Source organism: Mustela putorius, unplaced genomic scaffold (genome assembly GCF_011764305.1).
Source record: "Mustela putorius furo isolate JIRA1106 unplaced genomic scaffold, ASM1176430v1.1 tig00003942_pilon_pilon_pilon, whole genome shotgun sequence".
Lineage (NCBI taxonomy): Eukaryota > Metazoa > Chordata > Mammalia > Carnivora > Mustelidae > Mustela > Mustela putorius.
In genome coordinates, this window is record NW_025422087.1 from 2428667 (window position 1) to 2452220 (window position 23554).

Consider the following 23554-nt stretch of genomic DNA (forward strand, 5'->3'; position numbering starts at 1 on the left):
CATTATCGTAGCCTAATGAGCTCCTTAAGGACAGAGATTGTGTTTTATTCATCTACCCAATCCATAATAAGTGCTCAGAGGTGTTTGTTGAATGAATGAACAAACCACAAACTTGGACGCAGATAGGACTAAGTACGATGCGTATAACCACAGGTGAGGCTCTTTTAATGTCCACATGATCTTCACGTTGGCAGTGCGGACCGCCGTCTAGTCTAAGTAAGATTCATGTACCTTAAATCCAATCTAGAGCTTAAAGTCCCTCAAATGCATTACTTCAGTCAGGCCTCCTGTGCTTTGGTCTCAACGGCCAGGCATGCTTGTCGGCTCAATAAACAATCTTTGGGAAGGAAAAGAATAAACATATATTTTCTTTCTGAACCTACAGACACGATTTCAAAATCTCACCTCCACCCAAGGCGCCAGATTCCCTTTCACTGTGCACTCTGTCACTTTCTCTCTCCGCCTGTCCCCTTGCTATCACTCCGTCATATTTGCAATACAGAGTTCTTGGAGAAGAGACTAAGACTGCATGCCTCTTGTCTGTAGCTAGAAATTATTTGGCAGGTTAACAGTCAGCCTTAGGCCTTATTCTCTGTCTTGAATTTATAGGGGAAGTACCTACACTCCTCAGGCTGACATAAAACCACAAGAACCTGTTTTGACTTTTTTGGGGATGGGCTGGGACCAGTGTGCAAGGGACCTGTACGAACAGGGCAGGGGAAATGTTAGAAGGCATGTCCAGGCCTGAAGGCTGCAGGTGGTGACAGCAGGAGAGAGTTTTGACAGAAGCCTATAAAACAGAAAAGTGCAGAAAAACAGGTTGTGAAGGTTCACAGGCCCATTAAGTAGAACATTCCATGATGTTCCTTCTGTGTTTTTCCCAGCGATATAGAACTAGTTTCTCCCCTGTAGGTCATGTACCCCACTTGGGACCCAAGGTGGGGTGTGAAGTGATAGAGAGGAGGGTTGAGTGCTTGCTTCCAGGATGGGCAGCCTGTGGTATAATCTTGGACGAGGCTGCAGCAACTCCATCTTTGAAGAGAGGTAGGAAGCACCTGCCTCCAACATCCACTGGCTTCTGACGTATACAGTGTATGGAGATCTGCTCCTTTCCCCCAATGTGTTTATGATCCACCATTAAGGTCGCTGCCTCTAGCTAAATATTCATATTGAATGTTCATTGGTGAATATCAGTGTTAATCAGACCGACGTAAATCCGTGGAGCTGGTAGAAAGCTGAAATCCTTCCTTAATTCTGAAAGGAGCCCTAGGGAGAACAGCAAAAATGCCCGCCGCCCTGTGGTACCAATGGACTCCAACTTTTTTGGGCAGGATTTCTCCTGAGTTGTGATCTGTGTGGCTGAGCGGGTCCACTACATGTTGGGGATGACTCTGAGGCAGCATTGAAGTTGGTCACTTGCAAGTCTGAAGTTGAATTATTGGAGCGCCCAGTGCCCATACCAAACAGTACAGAAGTAGAGCCTGAGGACCTTCGTGACTCTCTGGTGACACTGAAGCCAGCTCCAGTGACGGCCTCTTCAGCATCAGGCCCTTTGCTCCTTAGGCTTATTCCTAATCAAGACAGATCTTCTCATGGCTGAGATAGTCTGAGCCTGGAGAATTCTCCCTCTCACTCGTGAGGAGCAGAACGGAGGGTTAGAACCCAGTGCCTCTCACCCATTGTGATCTCCCCATTATTTCCACTCAGCCTATTTCCTATGACTCCTTGGGTCTTTTACATTCTGTTGTTCTTTTTCCTGCCTTCCAGAGAAGCTATGGAGAAGAGCCCCTTGCTTGCCTAAAGTGACACGTTCCTGGCAGTCTTGAAAAGCCCAAACACCTGTCAAAGGCCTTTCTACTCAGAGATCTCCTTTAGGCAAGTCTGATCCCTTCCTGTCCGCTGCCCTGCACAGGCACTGTGCCCCTGGCTGCGGGGTGCCAGTCAGCAGCGCGTGGCTCTTGTTCCTCTTTGCGTTCCATGGCTGAGCCCCAGCAGAACGTGGTGCATGCTGGGTACGGACAGAACTTTCTCCTTCCTCAGTGCCACATGTCCCGCCAGCCTTTCCTCCTATGTCCCAGTGTCCTGACTAGGACACTAGGCTAGAAGTCTGAAATCAAGATGTTGTTGGTGAGGCCATGCTCCCTCTGAAGGTTCTAGAGGGCAATCTGGTTTTTGTTTCTGTGGTTCCTGGAAACTCCAGGTGTTCTTTGGCTTGGGGTCACATATCTCCAAACCCTGCTGCCTGGGTCCCATGGCCTCCTCTCGTCTCTCTGTGAACTCTCCCCCGGCCTTTATCTTACAAGGACACATGCTGACATTTAGGCCCCACTGGGTACCCAAAAAAAGTCTCCTCACCTCAGAATCCTTCATGGAGTCACTTCTGAAAAGACCTCCTTCCAGCTAGGTCAGATTTACAATTTCTAGGGATCTGGACTTGCCGTCTTTGGGGGCCGTTACTCAGAGAATGGGCCAGGAGGGATCCCAGGTGCAAGTGGGGGCATGAGGTGGGCGGCAGCAGGGAGCCTATCACTCGGAGGAGGAGTGGGGGGCACTGGGATCCGGGGAAGTGTGGGAAAGGAGTCATGGGTGAGGAGTAGGGGTGGGTACTGGTAGGAACGCGCCCACAGGGAGATTAAAGAGAGTGTGAAATCACTTCTGAGAGAATTAGAAAAGCAACTTGAGACCCGGAGAAGAACTGCCAGCAGCACAGAGGTCGCTCGGGGCTACAGGCCACAGATTTGTAGTGACACCAAACTCATGCCTGGGGAACATTCTCTGATAGTTTAAGCCTGTGTGTGTGAGAGAGAGAGAGAGAGAGAGAGAGAACATGGCACAGAGAGCCCACCGCGTCTTTGGCCGGGTAGGTTTGCAAGGAGGACAGGGAGTGGGGCCGTTGGTGGCACTGGTTCAAGTCTGGGCTGCCCAGGAACGCCCAGGAAGGAAGGATCACCAGGAAAAGTGCAGAAAGATGGGCTAGTGAGTGCTGTCAAAGAGCAAGTGTGGTGCCTGCTGCTGGAATGAGTGTTTAAAGTTTTGGAAAATTGCCAACTAAGCAGAGTCCAAAGTTTGGGATGATGAGGGTGCAGGATCGTGGGTATATTGAGAGAAGTGGCTGAGATGGGGGGCGGTGGGGAGAGGGATAATGGGGGAGGGCCAGAGCTCTGGGACCAGCCTGCTGGATGTGACAGCCCTGGGGTGGGACTTACAAGGGAGGAGTTATGGGCTCAGGGGCCAAGGCCTTCCTTGAACACGGGAGGGATGGATGGGCAGCCTCAGGATATCTAGGGGGCCCGGTGGGTGGGGCGATCTGCCTCCAGGCTGCAAACAGAACTCCAGTCTCTTCAAGGCAGAGCTGTGCCAAAGCCCCTGGGGGGGGGGGTGGCGGTGTGCGGGGGCCGAGTTAGCCCTGGAAGTTTCTGTTCCTTATTTGCTGACAGTGCCATGTTTGAGAGAGGTAGCTAAAGTTGGCGTTCGCTGCTGAAAGGCACTTTCAGAGCAAAGAAAGAAGAGATGGTCTACTCTTGGGTCAGGGCCTGACGTCTGTTTTGGTTGCATAGGTTAGTCATTTATTTGCCAATGCTAAGGTCTGTGCTTGAGAAGCCCCTCTAGTCTGCGGAGCTGATGGCAAGCTCCTGCCATCAAGGAGAGGAGAACTGCAAGCTGAAAGACTGTCGTGGCCCTTTGGGGTCTGCCCACACGGGACCGAGCAGCCTCCCTGCCAGAAAACCACCCTTGTGGCTGGACAGACCCACTCTGCTCTAACCTCTATTAGGGGCAATAACCCCCCTTGGTGGAGAGGTGAGGCTCCAGGCACCCCTAGGGACCGGAGCTGTAAACAAGGGAAGACTTTGTACTCAGACCTTGTAGTAAAGGGTGGCCTTGGGTTAGGCAGGAAGTGACTTTCAACTCACATAATTTAAGGTTGTTGCTGCAGAAATAAATACGAAGCAGGAAGACAGGGCCTTCTTTTTTTAAAAAAAAATTTATTTATTTTTAAAGATTTTATTTATTTATTTGACAGACAGAGATCACAAGTAGGCAGAGACAGGCAGGGAGAAAGGAAGGGAAGCAGGCTCCCTGCTGAGCAGAGAGCCCAATGCAGAGCTTGATCTCAGGACCCTGGGATTATAACTTGAGCCGAAGGCAGAGCTTTAACCCACTGAGCTACCCAGACACCCCTTTTAAAAAATGTTTTATTTATTTTTTTAAAGATTAAAAAAAAATTTTTTAGGGGGACAGAGAGAGTGAATCTCAAGCAGGCTCCCCACTTGAGCACAGAGCCTGTCACGGGGGCTCCATCTCAGGACCCTGAAACCATGACCTGAGACAAAATTGAGTCAGACGCTTAATTGACTGAGCCACCCAGGTGCCCCTAAATATTTTATTTATTTATTTGGCTGAGAGTTGCTTTAAATCTTCTCCATCATTGGCTTTGTAATATTTTGCCATGTTCTCTCTCCACAGTTGCCAGGGCGGGGGATTGGCAGAGCACAGTGGGCTTCTCCATGACATGTTTTGTCACATTTAACTTCTGCTCCAAAGTTAATGAATTTCAGGCAGGTTTTTCAGCACCTGCACCTAGTGAATACTTGAATGACATTTTCATAGGCACCAAAAATACTTCCAATTACAATGTTAGCGAATGATAAAATAAAAGCACACCAGTCCTCAAAATCACTCACGCGATTTGCAGGGTTCAAGAACAGCCTGGCTCAGGGGATCCCAAACCCAAACCCAGTCTCCAGCTCAAATGTCATAAAAAATATACATATTGGATATTTGACCCTGTTCCTGGCACAGAGTTCCTAATGTTATATAACAAATTAGTATTTGGTTTTCCTCCCAGGTTCTTGGCACAGAGTTTCTAGGGCCCTCGGAATTTCCCAAATGATAGTTGTCATTCATAACCAGGCCCTTTTGCAACCACTCCTGAGTTTCTGTTACTGCGGTGAGTCTAGGAGTATGGGGGCCGGTTGCCGAAGGAACCTACCCAATCCTTGAGTATCTTAGAGTATCCTAGAGTATCACCAACCCAGTGATTAAAGGGCTGGAACATGGGGTGCCTGGGTCGCTCAGTGGGTTAAGCCTCTACCTTCAGCTCGGGTCATTGATCTCAGGGTCCTTAGATCGAGCCCCGCATTGGGCTCTCTGCTCAGTGGGGAGCCTGCTTCCTCCTCTTTCTGCCTGATTGCTCTGCCAAATAAATAAATAAATAAATAAAATTTTTTTTATAAACGGCTGGAACTTTTAGTCCCACCCCTGGACCTCTGGGAAGGGGAGAGAGGCTGGAGAATGAGTTCAATCACTGGTGGCCAACAACGTGATCTGTGTAAGGAAGTCTTCACAAAGACTGACTGAAGGTGCTGGAGAGCATCAAGGAAGGTGAACTTGGGGAGCTACCTGGAGAGTGACGCACCTGAAGAGGGTGTGGAAACTTCACGCCATTCCCATGCCATTCTTCATGCCATATTGCCCTATGCATCTCTTCCTTTGGCTGCTCCTGAGCTGAATCCTTTATAATAATTAGTAATAGCAAGTAAACTGTTTACCTGGGTTCTGTGAGATGGTCTAGCAAATTACTGAACCTGAGAGGGCCCGAGGGGGGAGCTGTTGGAATCTTTGATTCTGTAGCCAGGTTGGACAGAAGTTGTGGCAATCTGGGGACCCTCCACTTGTGATTGGTGGCCGAGGCTGGGAGGAAGTCTTGTGGGACTGAGCCCTCAGCCTGTGGGGCCTGGGCTAACTGGGCAGTTCGCGCCAGAATTAAATTAGATTGTAGGACACGCATTCAGTGTCTGCTAGGAACTGGAAGATTACTTGGTGTAGGAAAAAACCACTTTCAGTGTCAGAGTGTTAGAAGTACAGAAAGAGAGGTTTTTCTTTTAACCAAGATTAACAGCAGGAACATGGCTTACCATTTCCTGTTCTACCAGCTTCAAAATCCGGTGGCTCTTAATGAATTCTTACATTTTGGAAACATTTCAAATTTTGCAAATAAAGTGAGTCTTTATTAATATTTTACCTGGTACCATTTCAGCTTTGTATAATCTTTTAAAAAAAAAAAGATTTTATTTATTTATTTGAGAGAGAGAGCCAGCACAAGCAGGGGGAGCTGCAGAGGGGGAGGGAGAATCAGGGTCCCTGCTGAGCAGGGAGCCCAATGCAGGGCTCAATCCTAGGACCCTGAGATCATGACCTGAGCCAAAAGCAGACACACAAATGACTGAGCCATCCAGGAGCTCCAATTTTGCATAATCTTAATTAGCATGAAATCTGTCCAATCATTCAACAATCTTTTTTGTGGTATCTTCTGTGGACCAGACTCTCTTCTAGGTGTTAGAGATTTAGCAGTAAGCAAAACAAATGTCCCCCCTCCCCCACCAAGGACTTCTTAGTCTAATGGGGAGATTGATAATAAACAAATAATAGATACATGATAGATACTCTTACCTCCGATGTCAGGTAAGGGTAAGTTTATGAACAAAAATAAAGCAGAAATGTGTGAAGGTGGTCAAAAGGTACAAACCTTTAGTTACAAAATAACAAAAGTCCTGGGGATGTAATGTTCAGCCTGGTGACTACAGTTAATAAAACATTATATATTTGGTGGGGCGCCTGGGTGGCTCAGTGGGTTAAAGCCTCTGCCTTCGGCTCAGGTCATGATCCCAGGGTCCTGGGATCGAGCCCCACATCGGGCTCTCTGCAGAGAGCCTGCTTCCTTCTTTCTCTCTCTGCCTGCCTCTCTGCTTATTTGTGATCTCTCTCTGTCAAATAAATAAATTAAAAAAAAAACATTGTATATTTGAAAGCTGCTAAGAGAGTAGATCTTAAAATTTCTCATCAACAAGAAAAGTAATTTATAAACTACCTATGATGGTAGATGTTAACTGGATTTACTGTGCTGATCATTTTGCAATATATACAGGTATCAAATCATTGTGTGTTACACCTGAAACTGACACAATATTATATGTCAGTTATAGCTTGATGAAAGAAATATCCAAATAAAGAAAGAAATATATAAAGCAGGGGAAAGGATAGGGAAATACAGAGAAAGAGGCGCCATTCCAGACAGGATGCTGGAAGGAGTTATGTAGATATGGGGAGGGGACACCGTAGGCAAAGGGAACAGCCAGGAGCAGAAAGGTCCTTGGTGACTATTTAGCTCCTGAAGGACTTAGTCTAGCATTGACCTAGGAGGTGGGTTAAACCCACTAGTTATGGAATCAGACTTGAGTTCAAAACCCAGCTCTACCACCTACTAACTACATTTCTTTGGGCAAGTGAATTAATTTTTCTATGTTTGCTCGTCTGTTGAATTTGGGATAATAGTCTACTTGGCTCATAGGGTTGTGGTAAGCATTAAATGTGACAATGAACATAAAACCTTTATCTCTGACCCTCATATTAGGATGGGCTCCAAACACAATGACTGTCACTAATATTATGATTACTGGGAATAATAAGCCCTTTGAAAGCAACATTTGTGCAGTTACTACTGTTGACGCATGGAACTCGGGCAGAGCACAGAGGCTGTCTCTGCAGGGAAGAGTATCACATAAAACACGTCTGTGGATATGCAAGCCCATCACCTCTCTGGACAAGGGCTGGTGGGGGCCGAGGGCAAGAGAGCTCAGTTCAGAGCAACGGAAGAGTGAGAATGAGTATTACCAGGACTCGCTTTTAGAGCCCCTGCCCATTGTTTTGCACCTTGCAAGCACCTCACCAACTGGATCTCTGGCTGTCAGACTGCATGTTGGGTGAGCACTGCCACTTTGGGAAGAAGAATGTTGACTCATGGCCACATGTGCTGTTTGCAGAACCAACTTGGGCTTTCCTCTTAGCTTCCAGATGCCCAAACCTTTGGCCTTCCCAGCCTGGGGTGACCATAGTCAGATGTCAGCCCTGGGAGGAGCACCCACAAGTGTGAAGTAGAGAATGGAGTTTGGCAAAAGGAAGTGCTTGTGTTTTTATAAACACAAGCAATTTGAAATCGAAGAACACGTCCTTCTCTTACACCTGTCAGTGGTGTCCCAGCTGTACTATTATAATCACCTGTTACCTTTCCCAGCTCTTCCAGAAGGCTGGGAGGTCCTTGAGGGCTGAGGCGGTTTTCTCGTATTCCTAGAACCTAGTACCTAATAGATACTCAATAACGAATGAAAGAATGAATGAATGAATGACTTCAATGTCAAGGGAAAAATATAATTTACAGTGCTAAGTAGCCTTATGATAACCAGGTGTCCATGTGTAAATGTGTGTGAATATAATACAATTTTATTTCTTGACCTAAGATTTAATACTCTATTATAACATTTTTCCTGTTGTAAAAACTCAGAGTAGCTTTTCTTAAACCACTGTACAATATTGAAATGTGTGGCTAGGCCACGTTGGACAGTCAGCCATCCTTCACTGGTGAGCGGTTCCCATCTGCCCCACACCCTGAGACTTTCCACCTGCCAGCTTCTTCCGGGTTCTTCCTGGCCCATCCTATGCTCTCTGCTGGCTCACCATCCAGAAGTTCTGTGGTGACCAACAAGATGCTCCCCTGTGACCTGGCAAGAGGCAGGCAGTCTGTGAATTCTGGGAATGGAGAGGCGGAGCGAACCCACCCTCGTTCCCCTTGGGTGCTCTCGGGAAGTCTTGCTCGGGAAGACTTAGACCCCTTTGTGCCCCCCCCCCCCAGGGACAGGAATCACCCAGCCCCACCCTGTCCCTGCTCACCTGCATTTTCCCAGGGCCCCCTAGCCCAGCTGCTGGCTCTTATGAGGGGGATTGGGTCTGCCGGGCTCCCTATTCGATTCCCAGTGCTGGACATTCTGCCTGGCCTGCGGTAGGCACTCTGTAGTTGTCTGCTCTCCCTCTCTGTGGCTCTCCCCCATGTGACTACCTCACACACTGTGTCGGGTTATCTCATTACACCAGGGCTCCCCTTTCTCCTCCATGCCCTGTCCCTTGCTGTTGTGACCACCATGGGGCTTCTGGAGACAAATTCACCTCAGCTGCCTTTTTTTTCTTATTTAAGATTTTATTTTTAAATAATCTTGACACCCAGTGCGGGGCTCAAACCCACAACCTTGAGATCAAGGGTTGCAGGTTCCCCTGACTGAGCCAGCCAGGGGCTCCTCTGAGCTGCAGGTTTCCCCTCCATCTTCAGGCAGAGTGTGGAAGCAGTGTAATTAGCATAACAACACGGAGGCAGTTTACAGAGTGGGGGGCTGGTGAGGGAATCTGAGACAGCAGAGGGGAAGCATCTGATGGAAATGGACATCCGGAGGTGGGCAGCCTTCCACTCCGGCACCTTCCACTCTGACGGCAGCTGGTGCTGTTCTCTGAGATAGAAAGCAGCCCCAGAAGAGAGTCATTGAGCATGGCCACATCTGTGCGCCTGTCAGCCTGGAAGGCCAGTGCCTGGGGGGGGGGGGGGGGGTGGAGGGGGTCACGTGGTTCTGGGCCAAGCATTCCCCTCTGTGTCCTCTGCAGGAAGGAGGCAGCATTTCCTAAGGGCTGGATTCTGTCCTGGGTGGCTGGTTTTTCTCTGGAGCCACTTAGGTTCTGTCTCTGCTCTCTACTTACTGAGTTGGTAACTTGAGGGCTAAAATCAAATATGACTTTAGAAGAATTCTTAGCCTGATACGAATGAACGTAATCCAGACACTACTGATGCAGTCTTTAATATCTTTAATGTGGACACTATTGATATGAAGAACATTTTCCAAGCTTCTAGGGACCCTCTGGAATTAAGCCTAGATATGTTAAGAAAGGTGTATAAGAACACCCTCCCCCACCCCCCCCAAACATGTACCAGCTTCCAGAAGGAGATGCAGCTTCTCCTTTGGTGTTTCGCCTTCCTTTCCACCTCCTCCTCCTCTTCTCATGCTCTTCTCCACTTTTTAAAGTTGTGGGTTTTTTTTTTGTTTTCTTTTGTTTTTTAAGTAAGCTCTATGCCTAACAGGGGCCTTGAACTCATGACCCCGAGACCAAGAATCACATGCTCTAGGGGGCATCTGGGTGGCTCAGTCAGTGAAGTGTCCAACTCTTGACTTCAGCTCAAGTCAGGACCTCAAGGTCCTGAGATAGAGCGCCGTCCCTGTTGGGCTACGCGAGGGGTATGGAGCCTGCTTGCGATTCTCCCTCTCCCTCTCTCTCTGCTCCTCCCCCTGCCTTCTCTCTCCAAACACACAAACAAAGCCAAAAACCACCCCAAACCCAAAAAAACAAAAAGAGAATCACATGCTCTACCAACTGAAACAGCCAGATGCCCCTATTTTTAAAAAGATTTTTAATGTCTATTTTTTTCTGGTTAATGAAACCCATATTCAGGAGTATTGTGTTTATGATTTAAGGAGATCAAAATCAATAAATACTCCAGTGCAGTGACACACCATGGTGTTCAGTAGAAAGGAAAGCTCTGTGGAAACAGTCATTTTCACTTACAGTGGGTTCGGCTATGGCACTTGTGAATTTGTTTCAAAGCAACTGATAGATTAGGGAACAGTGGAAAAGTTAGGTGCATTCTGCCTTTGCCTATGAACAGTGATCTGCACCCACTGGAACTGAGTTAGGTAGGAACACACAAAACATGTGCACACATGTGCACACGTGCACATGCACACGCATGTGCTCACACCTCAGCTACTAGCTACCTCGGTTCACCACGTGCACTCTCTCAAAAGGTGGTACTTTGCGATGTTTTTGCACATGCGTGCTTTTTGATATTACAGCAAACAAATATTCATCCAACATCCCAAACATGTCTAAGCCCGCTGGCTCCAAACCCCAAAGAGTCCCAGCGGTGAGGAAAGCATTATTTATATACGAAGATCTTAACGGCAATTGCCGAGTCCTGCAGAAGTAACTCCATCCCAGAGCCAGGAACAGCTCATTTTGTGGTTTCAAGCAACCATTGCTACAATTTCCAAAGCACTGAGTGCAGATGAGAAAAATTAGAAACGGTGATAGAAAATTGTAAAAGAAGTCTATAATGTTGGATTCGATTTTCCATTTTGATGAAACCACTATCTATCAGAAACACATGCCGCAAGGGACCTGAATCTCAAAGGCAGAAAAACATGTCTCAGGATTTAAGGTTACAGAAGATTGCTTACCTTTGATATTTGGTGCCAAGGGAAACCAAGGGCGATAAACCCACCCATCATCAAGGATGCTCCCTCTTTCTGATCAATTTCAAATAATGCTCTTTCCACTGTTCAGGATCACAGACATGCCACAACCCTTCCCAGCCTCCTCTACGAGCACACCTCAGGGTCCTTCTCAAGGGAAAGTGCCCTATTCACTGTCATGTTTTCTGTTATTTATGAACCACTTCACATGTTCTAAACTCCCTGTTTTTATTCGGGTCCCATCTTCTTTCTTGGAACGTGTCACTGATGGCATTTAAAATGGTGCGGAAATCACATGGACTCCCCTGGCCCTGAGCTGTTTAATTTTGCTTAGTCTAGTGATTTTTAGGAACACCTACATCAAGAGAAAGCACCACAGACTGTATTTGGAAGTGGTTTGTCAGCTGCATTACTTAATTAGACTTAGTAATCTTGCCTCATGGCCGTGAGTGACTCATGAGGTGAGGGGCAAGGCGAGGGTGGGGGAGTCGGAGCCAGTGTTAAACTTCTGAGGACCTCACATTTATTTCCTTTTTATTATGTGGTTTCCCAAACATACACAAATGTTCCTTTTCTTTTCTTTCTTTCTTTTTTTTTTAATGTTCAAAGCTATCGACCTGGAGCTTCTAATGTAAAAGATCCTGGAGCTGGCAGAGTCAGCAAAAGACACCAGGGCAGGCACTGCAAACCCAGCGAACCCACAAAACGAACCGAAGATGATTCAAGAAAACACGTCAGAGAGGTGTGTGATCTGGGCAGACTCTCCAGAAGTGCAGCAGGGTCAGAGGTGTGAGCTCAAAGTGCGGGCTGGCGCTGGCAGGGGTGTACATGTCTGGTGGTGGGGGATTATTCTGGGGAAACGGGTGGAGCGGAGGGTGTGGTGGAACAGGTGGGAGGTTATAAGCAAGAGAAACAACACATTTGAAGGGCTGGGTGCGAGAAGGGGGGCCACACACCACATCTGGACAAGACCAGTGACTCCTCTGGGCTCCTGACATCCAGTGTTTGGTTCTGTGGATGATGTCCCCCTTGCTTCAAGGTCTCAGTCAGTCAGAGCGTGGAGCCTTGGGCTCTGCAGCCAGAAGGAATGTGCTAAGGTTTGTGAGGAGTGCCCTGGGAATAGCCACCAAATCCCTCACTGAAGGGAGCAGAGCGCGCGCAGAGCTCGTCTCATGGCAGATCGCAGCGGCCTCCTTGCTTCCCTAGACACACAGTTTTAAGAATCCGAGAGAAGCTGCACAAAGCAGGAAGGGCAGAAGGAGAGGTGGAGTGTGGGGCAGGATGTTGACGACCGGCCTCACCACCCAGGCTTATCCCACAGGAGTGACTGGAGGGGCCAGAAAGGGACCCCAGCCAGGAAAGCTCGTCTCAGGGCTCACATTGCTCACTCCGTTGTTCAGTTGTTCAGTGTCGTTGTTCAGTTGTTCAGTGTCAGGGTTTGGGTAGAAGCAGAGGGGATAATCCCGACTCAGCTGTTCCATCAAAGCTTCCTCACATTCCTCTGGGTCCTACCGCTCCCTCTGGCATTGCTTCCTGCTTTGGTCTTGAGGCTAGAGTCCCCTCCCTTGTCTGGAAGTGTGGGGCAAAGGACCACCTCTCCTCCTCCATGGGGGTGAGGGGTGACACCAGTGTCCTGACAACTCTCCGCTAAGAAATCCTTCCTTCCCACTAACCACCTCCATCCATTCTCCTCCCCACATCCCCCTACCTCAACTGCTCTCTCAGATGCCAGGGTGTCGGGGGCACCTCCGAGCAACGTCTGATGTAGATAGTCCAACATCTCTAGACTATGTGGGCGCTTGTCATCTGTTATTTTCAGCTGGGGAGCCTCTGTTGAAACACCACCACAGTGAAAGATGTCTTTGGTTACAATCCTCCACACATGGACCTTCTGTGAAATTACTGTTCTCTTCCCTTGCTCCTTTGTGTGTGCCATGTCATGACTACTGTGTTTTTACTCTGAAGACCTTGTTGCATGTCTGATTCTCTAGAAATGTGGCATATCTGCAACCTTGGAAAATATTCTCAGGTTGAAAAGAACAGTAGAGAAATCTTAAATTACATTCAGTTTTATTTTCTGTAGTAATGTTGGCATGGTAATTTTGAAACTCATGTATATTGTAGGATAAAATAGGCAAATCTGTGGATGCAATGAGTCAAGATTTTCAGGGAGAGAGAAAAGACATATAAAATTAAGGAAGAAAACCTTTTTGTTGATTTTGAACTGATAATATTGGTGTAAATTCACAATTAAAAATAAAAAGTATTTCCTAGCTTTGTCCACTGAAAGGCACCAAAACTATGACACACAGCAGCAATGAGCATATTTGGGTCCAGACCCTGGTTTCTCAGTATTAGGCTGAAAGCTAGAAAATTGCCTTATGGTATGGTATGGTATGGCATGGTATGGTATAATTAAGTCTAATATTGACCTAACTAAAGGAATCAGAGCGTTTGGAGATATGGCTGATTTCACATCTAGGCAGAAGGATAAGGGGACCTTGATGTATCATGCGCCAAAAAGTAAGGAATCTGTCAAAGATTAATGGAGTTGTACCAAAAACACACAGATTTGAAGGGGTTTCCTAATAGCCAAATTTGGGACAGTCTGAGCACTGGAAGAAAAAAAAAATTAAGGTTGATTATAATTAAATAGATAAATATTTTGCTAATGGTTGAATAAATAAAAATCAATGGCTCCATAATTTTACAGACAAAGGGAGAAAAAGTCATTTCCCACCATGGGTTATGACAGTTACACAAATTTCTTTCTCTACATATCTGTAGTTAAAGGGGGAGAATTAAACATGTATCCTGCCTTTTGAGGAGAAAGTGTTTTGCATTTCTCATTGACAAGAAGCCATTCTTTACAGAAGAATGTCAGTTAATATTGGTAGAAGAGCAATTGAATGAGAAACTTACCATTTGGTGAACAGCAGTGAAATAATTGGCTTGGGAAATAACTGAATTCTTTAAAACATGGACTCAGGAAAGTACCTTCTACCCATCAAATCCAGCCCACCATCTCTCTGATATTGTATATACCATGAATTGAGAATGTTTTTAAAAAATTTAGATAGTTGACAAAATCCAAAGGACAGCAATACGTCTTGACACATGAAATTTTTATACAAATTGAAATTTCAGCATCCATAAGTAAGGTTTTTTTTCTTTTTAAGGCTTTATTTATTTATTTGACAGAGAGAAAGAGAGACACAGCGAGAGAGGAAACGCAACTGCGGGGAGTGGGAGAGGGAGAAGCAGGCTTCCCGCTGAGCAGGGAGCCTGATGCAGGGCTCAATCCTATGACTCTGGGATCATGACCTGAGCCGAAGATAGATGCCTAATGACTGAGCCACCCAGGCACCCCCATAAGTAAGATTTTACTGGACCACCGCCATGCTCATTCATCACTGTGTTGCCAATGCCTGCGTTTGTAGTCCAATGGCAGATTCACATAATTGAGATAGAGACAATGTGGTCTACAAAGTGTAAATTATTTAGTATCTGGAACTTTACAGAAATACTTGGCTGACTCGTGCTGCAAACATTTGTAGAAGGGGAACTGAGGAAGAGGGTGTTTGTACAGGGCAGATGTATCATTCTATAAATCATTCATTAATTGCAAAAGGAAAATGCACTTTATAATGGGAAGATCTGGCAGTCACCCCTTGCCAAGTAATCAGCACTTAGCATCACTGAGAGAGCAACACCCTGACAGTCTGTACCCACCGGCGGTGAGCAACAGCAATCCCTGTGCCACCTCAGGGGCACTCGTGCCAACCATGTTTAACTTGACAATTTTTAAATAGTTTCATCGAGGTAGAGTTGACAGACAATAAACCACACGTATTTATTTATCTTTTTTAAAAAAAATCTTTTAAGACTTTACTTATGTATTTGAGAGAGAGAGCATGAGCAGGGGAAGGGGCAGAGGGAGAGGGAGAAGCAGACTCTCCGCTGAAGAGGGAGCCCCACGTGGGGATCGATCCCAGGACCGCAGTTTTAGGACCTGAGCTGAACACAGATGCTTAACTGACCGAGCCACCCAGGCGTCCCTAAACCACACGTATTTAAAGTGCATGATCTGATATGCTTTGGCGCTTGTATATCACTAAGTGAAACTACCACCATCAAGATAATGAACATGTCTATACCAACAGAGGTTCATCACACCCCTTTTTAATTCTGGGCTCCCACCCCCCTCATTTCTCTCTATCTCATCGATCTGCTTTCTAGCACTGCAGGTTAGTTTGCATTTTGTAAAACATTAAATAAATGGAATCCTACAGTGTGTACACTTTTTTATCTGGCTTCTTGAAGTCACCATGATTATTTCGAGACTGAGCCCTGCTGTTTCATGAATCAGTATTTTATTCCCTTCCTTCCACCTAAAAATAGGGATATATTATTATGTTCATTTTTTCATTCACATGTTGATGGGCATTTGGATAATTTCCCAGTTGGGGCGAGGACAAATAGAGATACTGTGGACATTCATATATAAGTCTTTGTATGGCCAAGTACTTTTAATTCTCTGGGGAAAAGCTCTAAGAGTGGAATGGTTGAATCATATGGTAGGTTTATGTTTAGGTTTTTAAGAAACTTCCAAACTGAGTTCCGGTTACTCTGTATCCTTGCCACCCTTGGCACGATCAGTCTTTTTAGTTTTGGTCATTTGTGGTTTTAATTTGTCTTTCCTGTAATGACTAATGATACTGAGTATGTTTCCGCAGGTTTTTGCCATCTGTGTGTCTTTTATCTTCTTCTTGAATTTTGAAAGGTTTTTAAAAAGAATACATTCTGTTTGCAAAAACATGGATGGAGCTTGAGGGCATTATGCTAATTGAAACAATCTAGACAGAAAAACAAATACTTGTTTGACTTCACTCTCATGTGGAATCTAAAACAAACAAACAAACAAACAAACAAAAAAACCCCAGAAACCAAACTCATAGAAAAGAGATCAGATTTGTGGTTACCAGAGTTGGGGAGCTGCAGGGTGGGGTGGGAAACTGGATCTGGATGAGGTGGTCCAAGGTACTAACTTCCAGTTATAGGATAGATAAGTGCCAAGGGTCTGATGTATATCATGACCTTAGCTAACACTGCTATGTGGTTTATTTGAAAGTTGCTAAGATAGTAGATCCTTAAAGTTTTCATAACGAGGAAAAAAAATTTTTTTTCCTTTTTTTTTCAAGCATTTCTATGAGATGATACATGTTAACTAAGTGTATTTTAATTATTTCACAATATGTGTAAATCAAACCATTATGCTATACACCTTGCCCCTATACAGTGATACTTATCAATTATATCTCAATAAAATTGAGATATAAGATTAAGAAATAAATACATGTTCTGGAGACAAGTTTCTTCTCAGATATATGACTTTCAAATGTTTTCTCCCAATCTGTGTCTTGATTTTTAGTTTCTTACTGTTTTTACAAAAAGCAGAAGTTTTCATTTGGACAAAGTCTAATGTATCCCTTTTTCTTTTATGGACCATTTCTCCAGAGTTGCCTCTGCATCTTTGTAAAAAAAGTTGTCCATATGTATGTATGTGAGTCTGTTTCTTGAATCTATTGTTTCATTGATCTGTGTGAGCAGTGCATTCTCTTGTACAGGATTAGGTAAGTCTTGAAATCTGGTAGTGTTAATTCTCCAACTTTGATTTTTTTTTTAAGAGTTTATTTAATTATTTGGCAGAGAGAAAGAGATCACAAGTAGGCAGAGAGGCAGGCAGAGGGAGAGGGGGAAGCAGGCTCCCCACTGAGCAGAGAGCCCAATGCGGTGCTTGAGCCCAGGACCCTGAGATCATGACCTGAGTTGAAGGCAGAGGCTTAACCCAATGAGCCACCCAGGCACCCGTGATCATTTTTTTAAAAGTCATTTTGGCTGGTCTGGTTTCTTTGGCTATTCTTCACGTGTCCATATAAATTTTAGAACCAACTTGTCAATATCTCTAAGAAAGTCTGTTGGGATTTTAATTTTGATAGCACTGACTCTATAAATCAATTTGGAAAGAGTTCATATCTCACAAATATTGAGTCTCCCAACTCATGAACATGGTATACCTCTCTGTTTACCTAGGTCTTTAATTCCTTCCAGCCATGTTTTGTAGTCTTTACAGTGCAAGTTGTGGTTGGCAGAGTTCAAAGATGTACCGCAAGGAACGCCTGGGTGGCTCAGTCAGTTAAGTGTCTGCCTTTGGCTCTGGTCATGATCCCAGGGTCATGGGATTGAGCTCCACATCAGGCTCTCTGCTCAGTGGGGAGCCTGCCCTGCTTCTCCCTCTGCCAGCCACTCCTCCTGCTTCTGTTCTGTCTCTCTCTGACAAATAAATAAATAACATCTTAAAGCAAGCAAACAAACAAATAAAAACAAAGATATCCACCAAAATTCCTGTCTCCTGGGATAGGCACCCGGTGTAATCTCCTCCCCTTGAGTGTGGGTAGGACCCATAAGTATAGCGTGTGGGTAGGACCCATTACATGCCTGTAATGAGGTTACTAATGGTTGATTCTGAGTTAATAAAAAGGATGTAATCTTACACGGCCCCGACTTTATTAGGGGAGTTCTTAAAAGAGGATGAAACACTGAAAAGACTTTCCAGAGGTCCCCAAGCATCAGAGGAGACCACAGCTTCAGTTGACACTTTGCTCATGGCCTGGGTGACCCCAGCAGAGGATTCAGATATGCTGTGTCCAGACTCTTGACCCACAGAAACTGTGAGTATATTTCTAAGCTGCTGAGGTTATGATAGTCTGCAGCACAGCAAAACAAATCCATAGGCCTTGAACATCTTCTGTCAGATTTGTCCTTGTTTCAGATTTTCGGGAACAGCTAAAATTGTCAATGAACTTGTTTTCTTAATTTCATTAGTTAGAATATGGAAATACAATGGATTTTTGTATGTTGATCATGGATTCTGCAGGACTGCTAAGTTTATTTCCCAGATTTCTTAGGATTTTCTATATGGAGGATAATAGAAAAAACATCCCATAGAGTCTACATATAGAATAATGTGAAAATTAAAATGTTATTTTGTCCCTTCCAGTCAGCAAACCTTTAATTTATTTCTCTTGCCTACTTACTGCCCTGGCTAGATCTTTCAGTTCAGTGTTGAACAGAAGTGGTAAAAGAGGACATCTTTGCCTTGTTCTCAGCTTAGTGAAAGGCATTCAGCTGCTCACTCTTAGTTTAGGGATTTTTTGTATATGCCTATTATCAGGTTGAGGAAGTTCCCTTGTGTTCCTGGTTGGGTTTTCGTTATTTATTTATTTATTTTTTTCTTAAATGAGAAATAGATGTTGGATTTTGTCAAAAAATTTTTTGCATCTGTTGGGATGATCATGTGTTTTTCCTCCTCTATTCCACCAATATAGTGAATTACATAAACTGATTTTCTCATGGTGAACCAACTTTGGATCCCTGGGACGTGTCTCAATAGGCTACGATGCATTATCCATTTGCTATATCGTTGGACTCTATTTGTTAATATTGTGTTTATAATTCTATGTTCTGGTTTGTGCCTTTCTTTTCTTATAATTCTTTGATTTTAGTAATAGATAATGCTGATCTCATACAATGAGATAAGAAAGGTTCTCTCTTCTTCAGTTTTCTGGGAGATTTTGTATAAATGTGTATTACCTTTTCCTTAAATATTTTACAGAAATTACCAAATTTACCACTAAAATTGACCACCTTTGGGCTGTGGTTTTCTCTGTGGGAATATTTTAAGTTACCAATTCTATTTATTTACTTTTCAATAGGTTTTTTAGGGTTTTCTATTTGTTCTTGAATCAGTCTTGGCAATTTTGTCTTCCTAGGATTTTTTTTCCATTTTATCTCAGTTGCATCATGTCTTGGTGTCATATTTCGGTTTTGGGTATATTTGGTCTTTGGCCTTGGACAGAACTTCTAAAAACCTTAGGATTTTTCTAAGTAACGAGATTGATAAAGGTGTCTTTTGTTGTGAATAAGGTGACTTGTGGAAAGCCCCTAGACAACCTAAAGATGGGGACTGGTTACCAGGGGAACCAGCCCTGTGATTAAAAGATTCGAGCTGATGACATGGCCTGGCACCATCTGCTCCGGTGCGCCTCCAGGGACCCCGGCGCCGCTGGAACTGCCCGCGGCCTAGAACCGACGCGCGTGTGCTTGTGAGCCAGAGCCCCGTACAGCGGCGGCGGCGGCGGTCGGGCCTGCGGGGACACGACGGGGCCGCTGCATGGGGGAGTGACGCGCCTGCGCCCTCTGTTCCGCGGCAGCGGCGAGACAGGAGGAAACCCCGCGGCGGGGGCTGCCCAGCGCTCGATTAACAAAATATATTGTGTTACTAGGTTTCACTAAATTTTTGAAGGCTGTGGGACTTTTTGAATCATACGATCTCCTAAAAGCAGTTCACATTGTTCAATTCATTTTTATATTAAAACTCGGGACTGCATTTTTTATGGTTTTGTGTCAAAAGCCATTTTCTTCTGGAAAAAGTATTACCAAACACCAGTGGATCAAAATATTTAAACATGCAGTTGCTGGGTGTATCATTTCACTCTTGTGGTTTTTTGGCCTCACTCTTTGTGCACCACTAAGGACTTTGCTGCTATTTGAACACAGTGATATTGTTGTCCTCTCACTACTCAGTGTTTTGTTCACTAGTTCTGGAGGAGGACCAGCAAAGACAAGAGGGGCTGCTTTTTTCATTATTGCTGTAATCTGCCTATTGCTTTTCGACAATGATGATCTCATGGCTAAAATGGCTGAACACCCTGAAGGACATCATGACAGTGCTCTAACTCACATGCTTTACACAGCCATTGCCTTCTTAGGTGTGGCAGATCACAAGCTTCCAGAAAACTCTCTGTAGATGTTGGTGGAGCCAAACGTCTTCAAGCTTTATCCCATCTTGTTTCTGTGCTTCTCTTGTGCCCATGGGTCATTGTTCTTTCTGTGACAACTGAGAGTAAAGTCGAGTCTTGGTTTTCTCTCATAATGCCTTTCACAACAGTTATCTTTTTTGTCATGATCCTGGATTTCTATGTCGATTCCATTTGTTCAGTCAAAATGGAAGTTTCCAAATATGCCTGCTATGGATCCTTTCCCATTTTTATTAGTGCTCTACTTTTTGGAAATTTTTGGACACATCCAATAACAGACCAGCTTCGAGCTTTGAACAAAGCAGCACACCAGGAAAGCACTGAACATGTCCTGTCTGGAGGAGTGGTAGTGAGCGCTATATTCTTCATTTTGTCTGCCAACATCTTATCATCTCCTTCCAAGAGAGGGCAGAAAGGCACCCTAGTTGGATATTCTCCTGAAGGAACACCTCTCTATAATTTCATGGGTGATGCTTTCCAGCAGAGCTCCCAATCGATCCCCAGGTTTATTAAGGAATCACTAAAACAAATTCTTGAGGAGAATGACTCTAGGCAGATCTTTTACTTCTTATGTTTGAATCTGCTTTTTACCTTTGTTGAATTATTCTATGGTGTGTTGACCAATAGTCTGGGTCTGATCTCAGATGGATTTCACATGCTCTTTGACTGCTCTGCTTTGGTCATGGGTCTTTTTGCGGCCTTGATGAGTAGATGGAAAGCAACTCGGATTTTTTCCTATGGGTATGGCCGAATAGAAATTCTCTCTGGATTTATTAATGGACTTTTTCTAATGGTAATAGCCTTTTTTGTGTTTATGGAGTCAGTGGCTAGATTAATTGATCCTCCAGAATTAGACACACATATGTTAACACCAGTCTCAGTTGGAGGGCTGATAGTAAACCTTACTGGTATCTGTGCCTTTAGCCATGCCCATAACCATAACCATGGAGCTTCTCAGGGAAGCTGTCATTCATCTGATCACAGTCATTCCCACCATATGCATGGACACAGTGACCATGGGCATGGTCACAGCCACGGATCTGCAGGCAGAGGCATGAATGCTAACATGAGGGGTGTATTTCTTCATGTTTTGGCAGACACACTTGGCAGTATTGGTGTAATTGTATCCACAGTTCTTAGAGTGAAGTTTAGATGGTTCATTCCTGATCCCCTGTGTTCTCTTTCTCTCTTTATTGCTATATTAATATTTCTCAGTGTTGTTCCACTGATTAAAGATGCCTGTCAGGTTCTACTTTTGAGACTGCCACCAGAATATGAAAAAGAGCTACATCTTGCTTTAGAAAAGATACAGAAAATTGAAGGATTAATATCATACCGATACCCTCATTTTTGGCATCATTCAGCCAGTGTTGTGGCAGGAACAGTTCATATACAGGTGACATCAGATGTGCTGGAACAAAGAATTGTACAGCAGGTTACAGGAATACTTAAAGATGCTGGAGTAAACAATTTAACAATTCAAGTGGAAAAAGAGGCATATTTTCAACATATGTCTGGCCTAAGTACTGGATTTCATGATGTTCTAGCTATGACAAAACAAATGGAGTCCATGAAATACTACAAAGATGGTACTTACATCATGTGAGATAACTCAAGAATTACCTGTGGGATATGAACAACGAAGATTAATTTACTTGGTATTTATAATATTGCCAGAAGGAAGAAAATTGCACATAATTGTACAGAAACATTTGCTGTATTCGAAAAAAATTCTAAAGCTCCCTGCTATTGGATCGAGGAATCTTTCTTAAAGGAAATTTAAATACAGAACAAAGCATTAATTGTACAAGGAAAATAATTACTTGAATTATGTGTATAACAGGAATCTTAAAATTTGAGTGAACATGATGTATCACATCATCTTCAAAAATGAACATATAATGATGGATTCTAATGAAGACCAAAATTACTTGTGTGTTTACTTTCTGTCAGAAAGCATATCCATTGTAAATAATGTATTTACATGTTTATTACAAAGACCCAAATGAAAAATTTTTAGTCAATTTTTTGCATAGCCCTAGTATAAAATAGGAATAAATGTTCTATATTTATGGATTTTCTGTATATAAAACTGGTTTCTAATTATAACTTAAATCCATTAAGTAAAAGCTGTATTGCCACTTTAAATGTAAACTAAATTATTTGGGAGAAACCAACCACTGAAATGAGACAAGCATTGAGAATAGGGAAGTATATAACATTATTGATGTATTACAAAAACCAACCACTCTGTAAAATAAATTTTTTTACTTTTGGTAATATTTGCAAATGAATAATTACTTTATTAGGGTAAAGAACTTATACTAAGTTGTGTGCATGTCTTCTTCCTCTGAAGTAGAATATTCCATTTCTTGTTATGCATCTGCCATTCCAAGTTGCTTGTCAAGCTGGGATCCAAGCAATGCGAGGGGTCTCATTTTTCATTTAGTTCCATATTTTGTGAAACAACCAGTTGAGAGAATCATAAATAATGTCAACTCACATTTGAATTTTCTGCCTTAAACACAGCTTCTTTTTTTAATTTCTGGGACATGTGGATCTATAAGAAGTATCAAAGAATAGGTAGTTATTTTAAATTTAGTAAGTGAATCTTGTCCGTAAGTACTTGTGCATCATGAAATCAAAATATCTACCCTGTAACTACTTTCTTTTTTTTTTTAAAGATTTTATTTATTTATTTGACAGAGAGAAATCACAAGTAGATGGAGAGGCAGGCAGAGAGAGAGAGAGGGAAGCAGGCTCTCCGCTGAGCAGAGAGCCCGATGCGGGACTCAATCCCAGGACTCTGAGATCATGACCTGAGCCAAAGGCAGCAGCTTAACCCACTGAGCCACCCAGGCGCCCCAACCCTGTAACTACTTTCTATAACAATATCTAATTTATATTTTTTCATTTCCAATTTAAACTGAATGTATAGTCTGAAAAAATGTATGATAAAGAGATCTATAATAACATATGCAGTTTTATGAACACCAAAGAATGTTCAAAAGAAACCTTTGAATACCTATTTATAAGCATTTGAATATTTTCATTCATATAATAGGAATTTTGATAAGTAGGATGAATTAATTTTAGTATGGGTGTTATTTTTTTAACTATACCATAATGGCAAACATGTATTGTAAATCATATTTTTATCTTAACAATTTTAATATGTGAGAGGTTCTAGAAATTTGTTACAAGTTATTTTGATATTCTTTGTCTTATCCTTACACATTTTCTGGTCCAGAATCTTCAATACATAATTAAACTTTTTGAGTGGTGGGAAAAAAAAAAAAAAAAAAGATTCGAAATTTTGGGCCCCACCCCCACTGCAGCAGGCACCTCAAGCAAGGGAAGAGGCACTGGAGATTCAATTCAACAAGTGGCCAATGATTTAATCAATAGTGTTTATGTGCATGAAGCCTCCATAAAACCCAAAGGAATGAATACACGGAGAGTGGCATAGGAGAGCCGAGCTCAGAGAGGGCATGGAAGCTCTCTGCACCTTTCCCTATAACTTACCCTCTGTATCTCTTAGATCTAGCTACT

General features: G+C 43.7%; 2 protein-coding genes across 4 annotated transcripts in view; both read left to right on the plus strand.

The window, feature by feature from the left end:
• The window catches only part of LOC106004690 (ral guanine nucleotide dissociation stimulator-like), a 65733-nt gene that overhangs the window by 7044 nt on the left and 35135 nt on the right, over positions 1-23554 (plus strand). For all 3 annotated transcript variants that reach the window (XM_045069687.1, XM_045069686.1, XM_045069690.1), the window contains exon 4: positions 11733-11865. The gene's annotated coding sequence lies outside the window, so the exon portion shown is untranslated. The remainder of the gene's footprint in view (positions 1-11732; positions 11866-23554) is intronic.
• Positions 19435-22282, plus strand: LOC101680898 (zinc transporter 5-like). The gene is given in 2 exon segments (XM_045069670.1): positions 19435-19969; positions 19972-22282. Coding segments are annotated over 2 exon segments (2028 nt in total). The 5' UTR covers positions 19435-19578; the 3' UTR covers positions 21609-22282.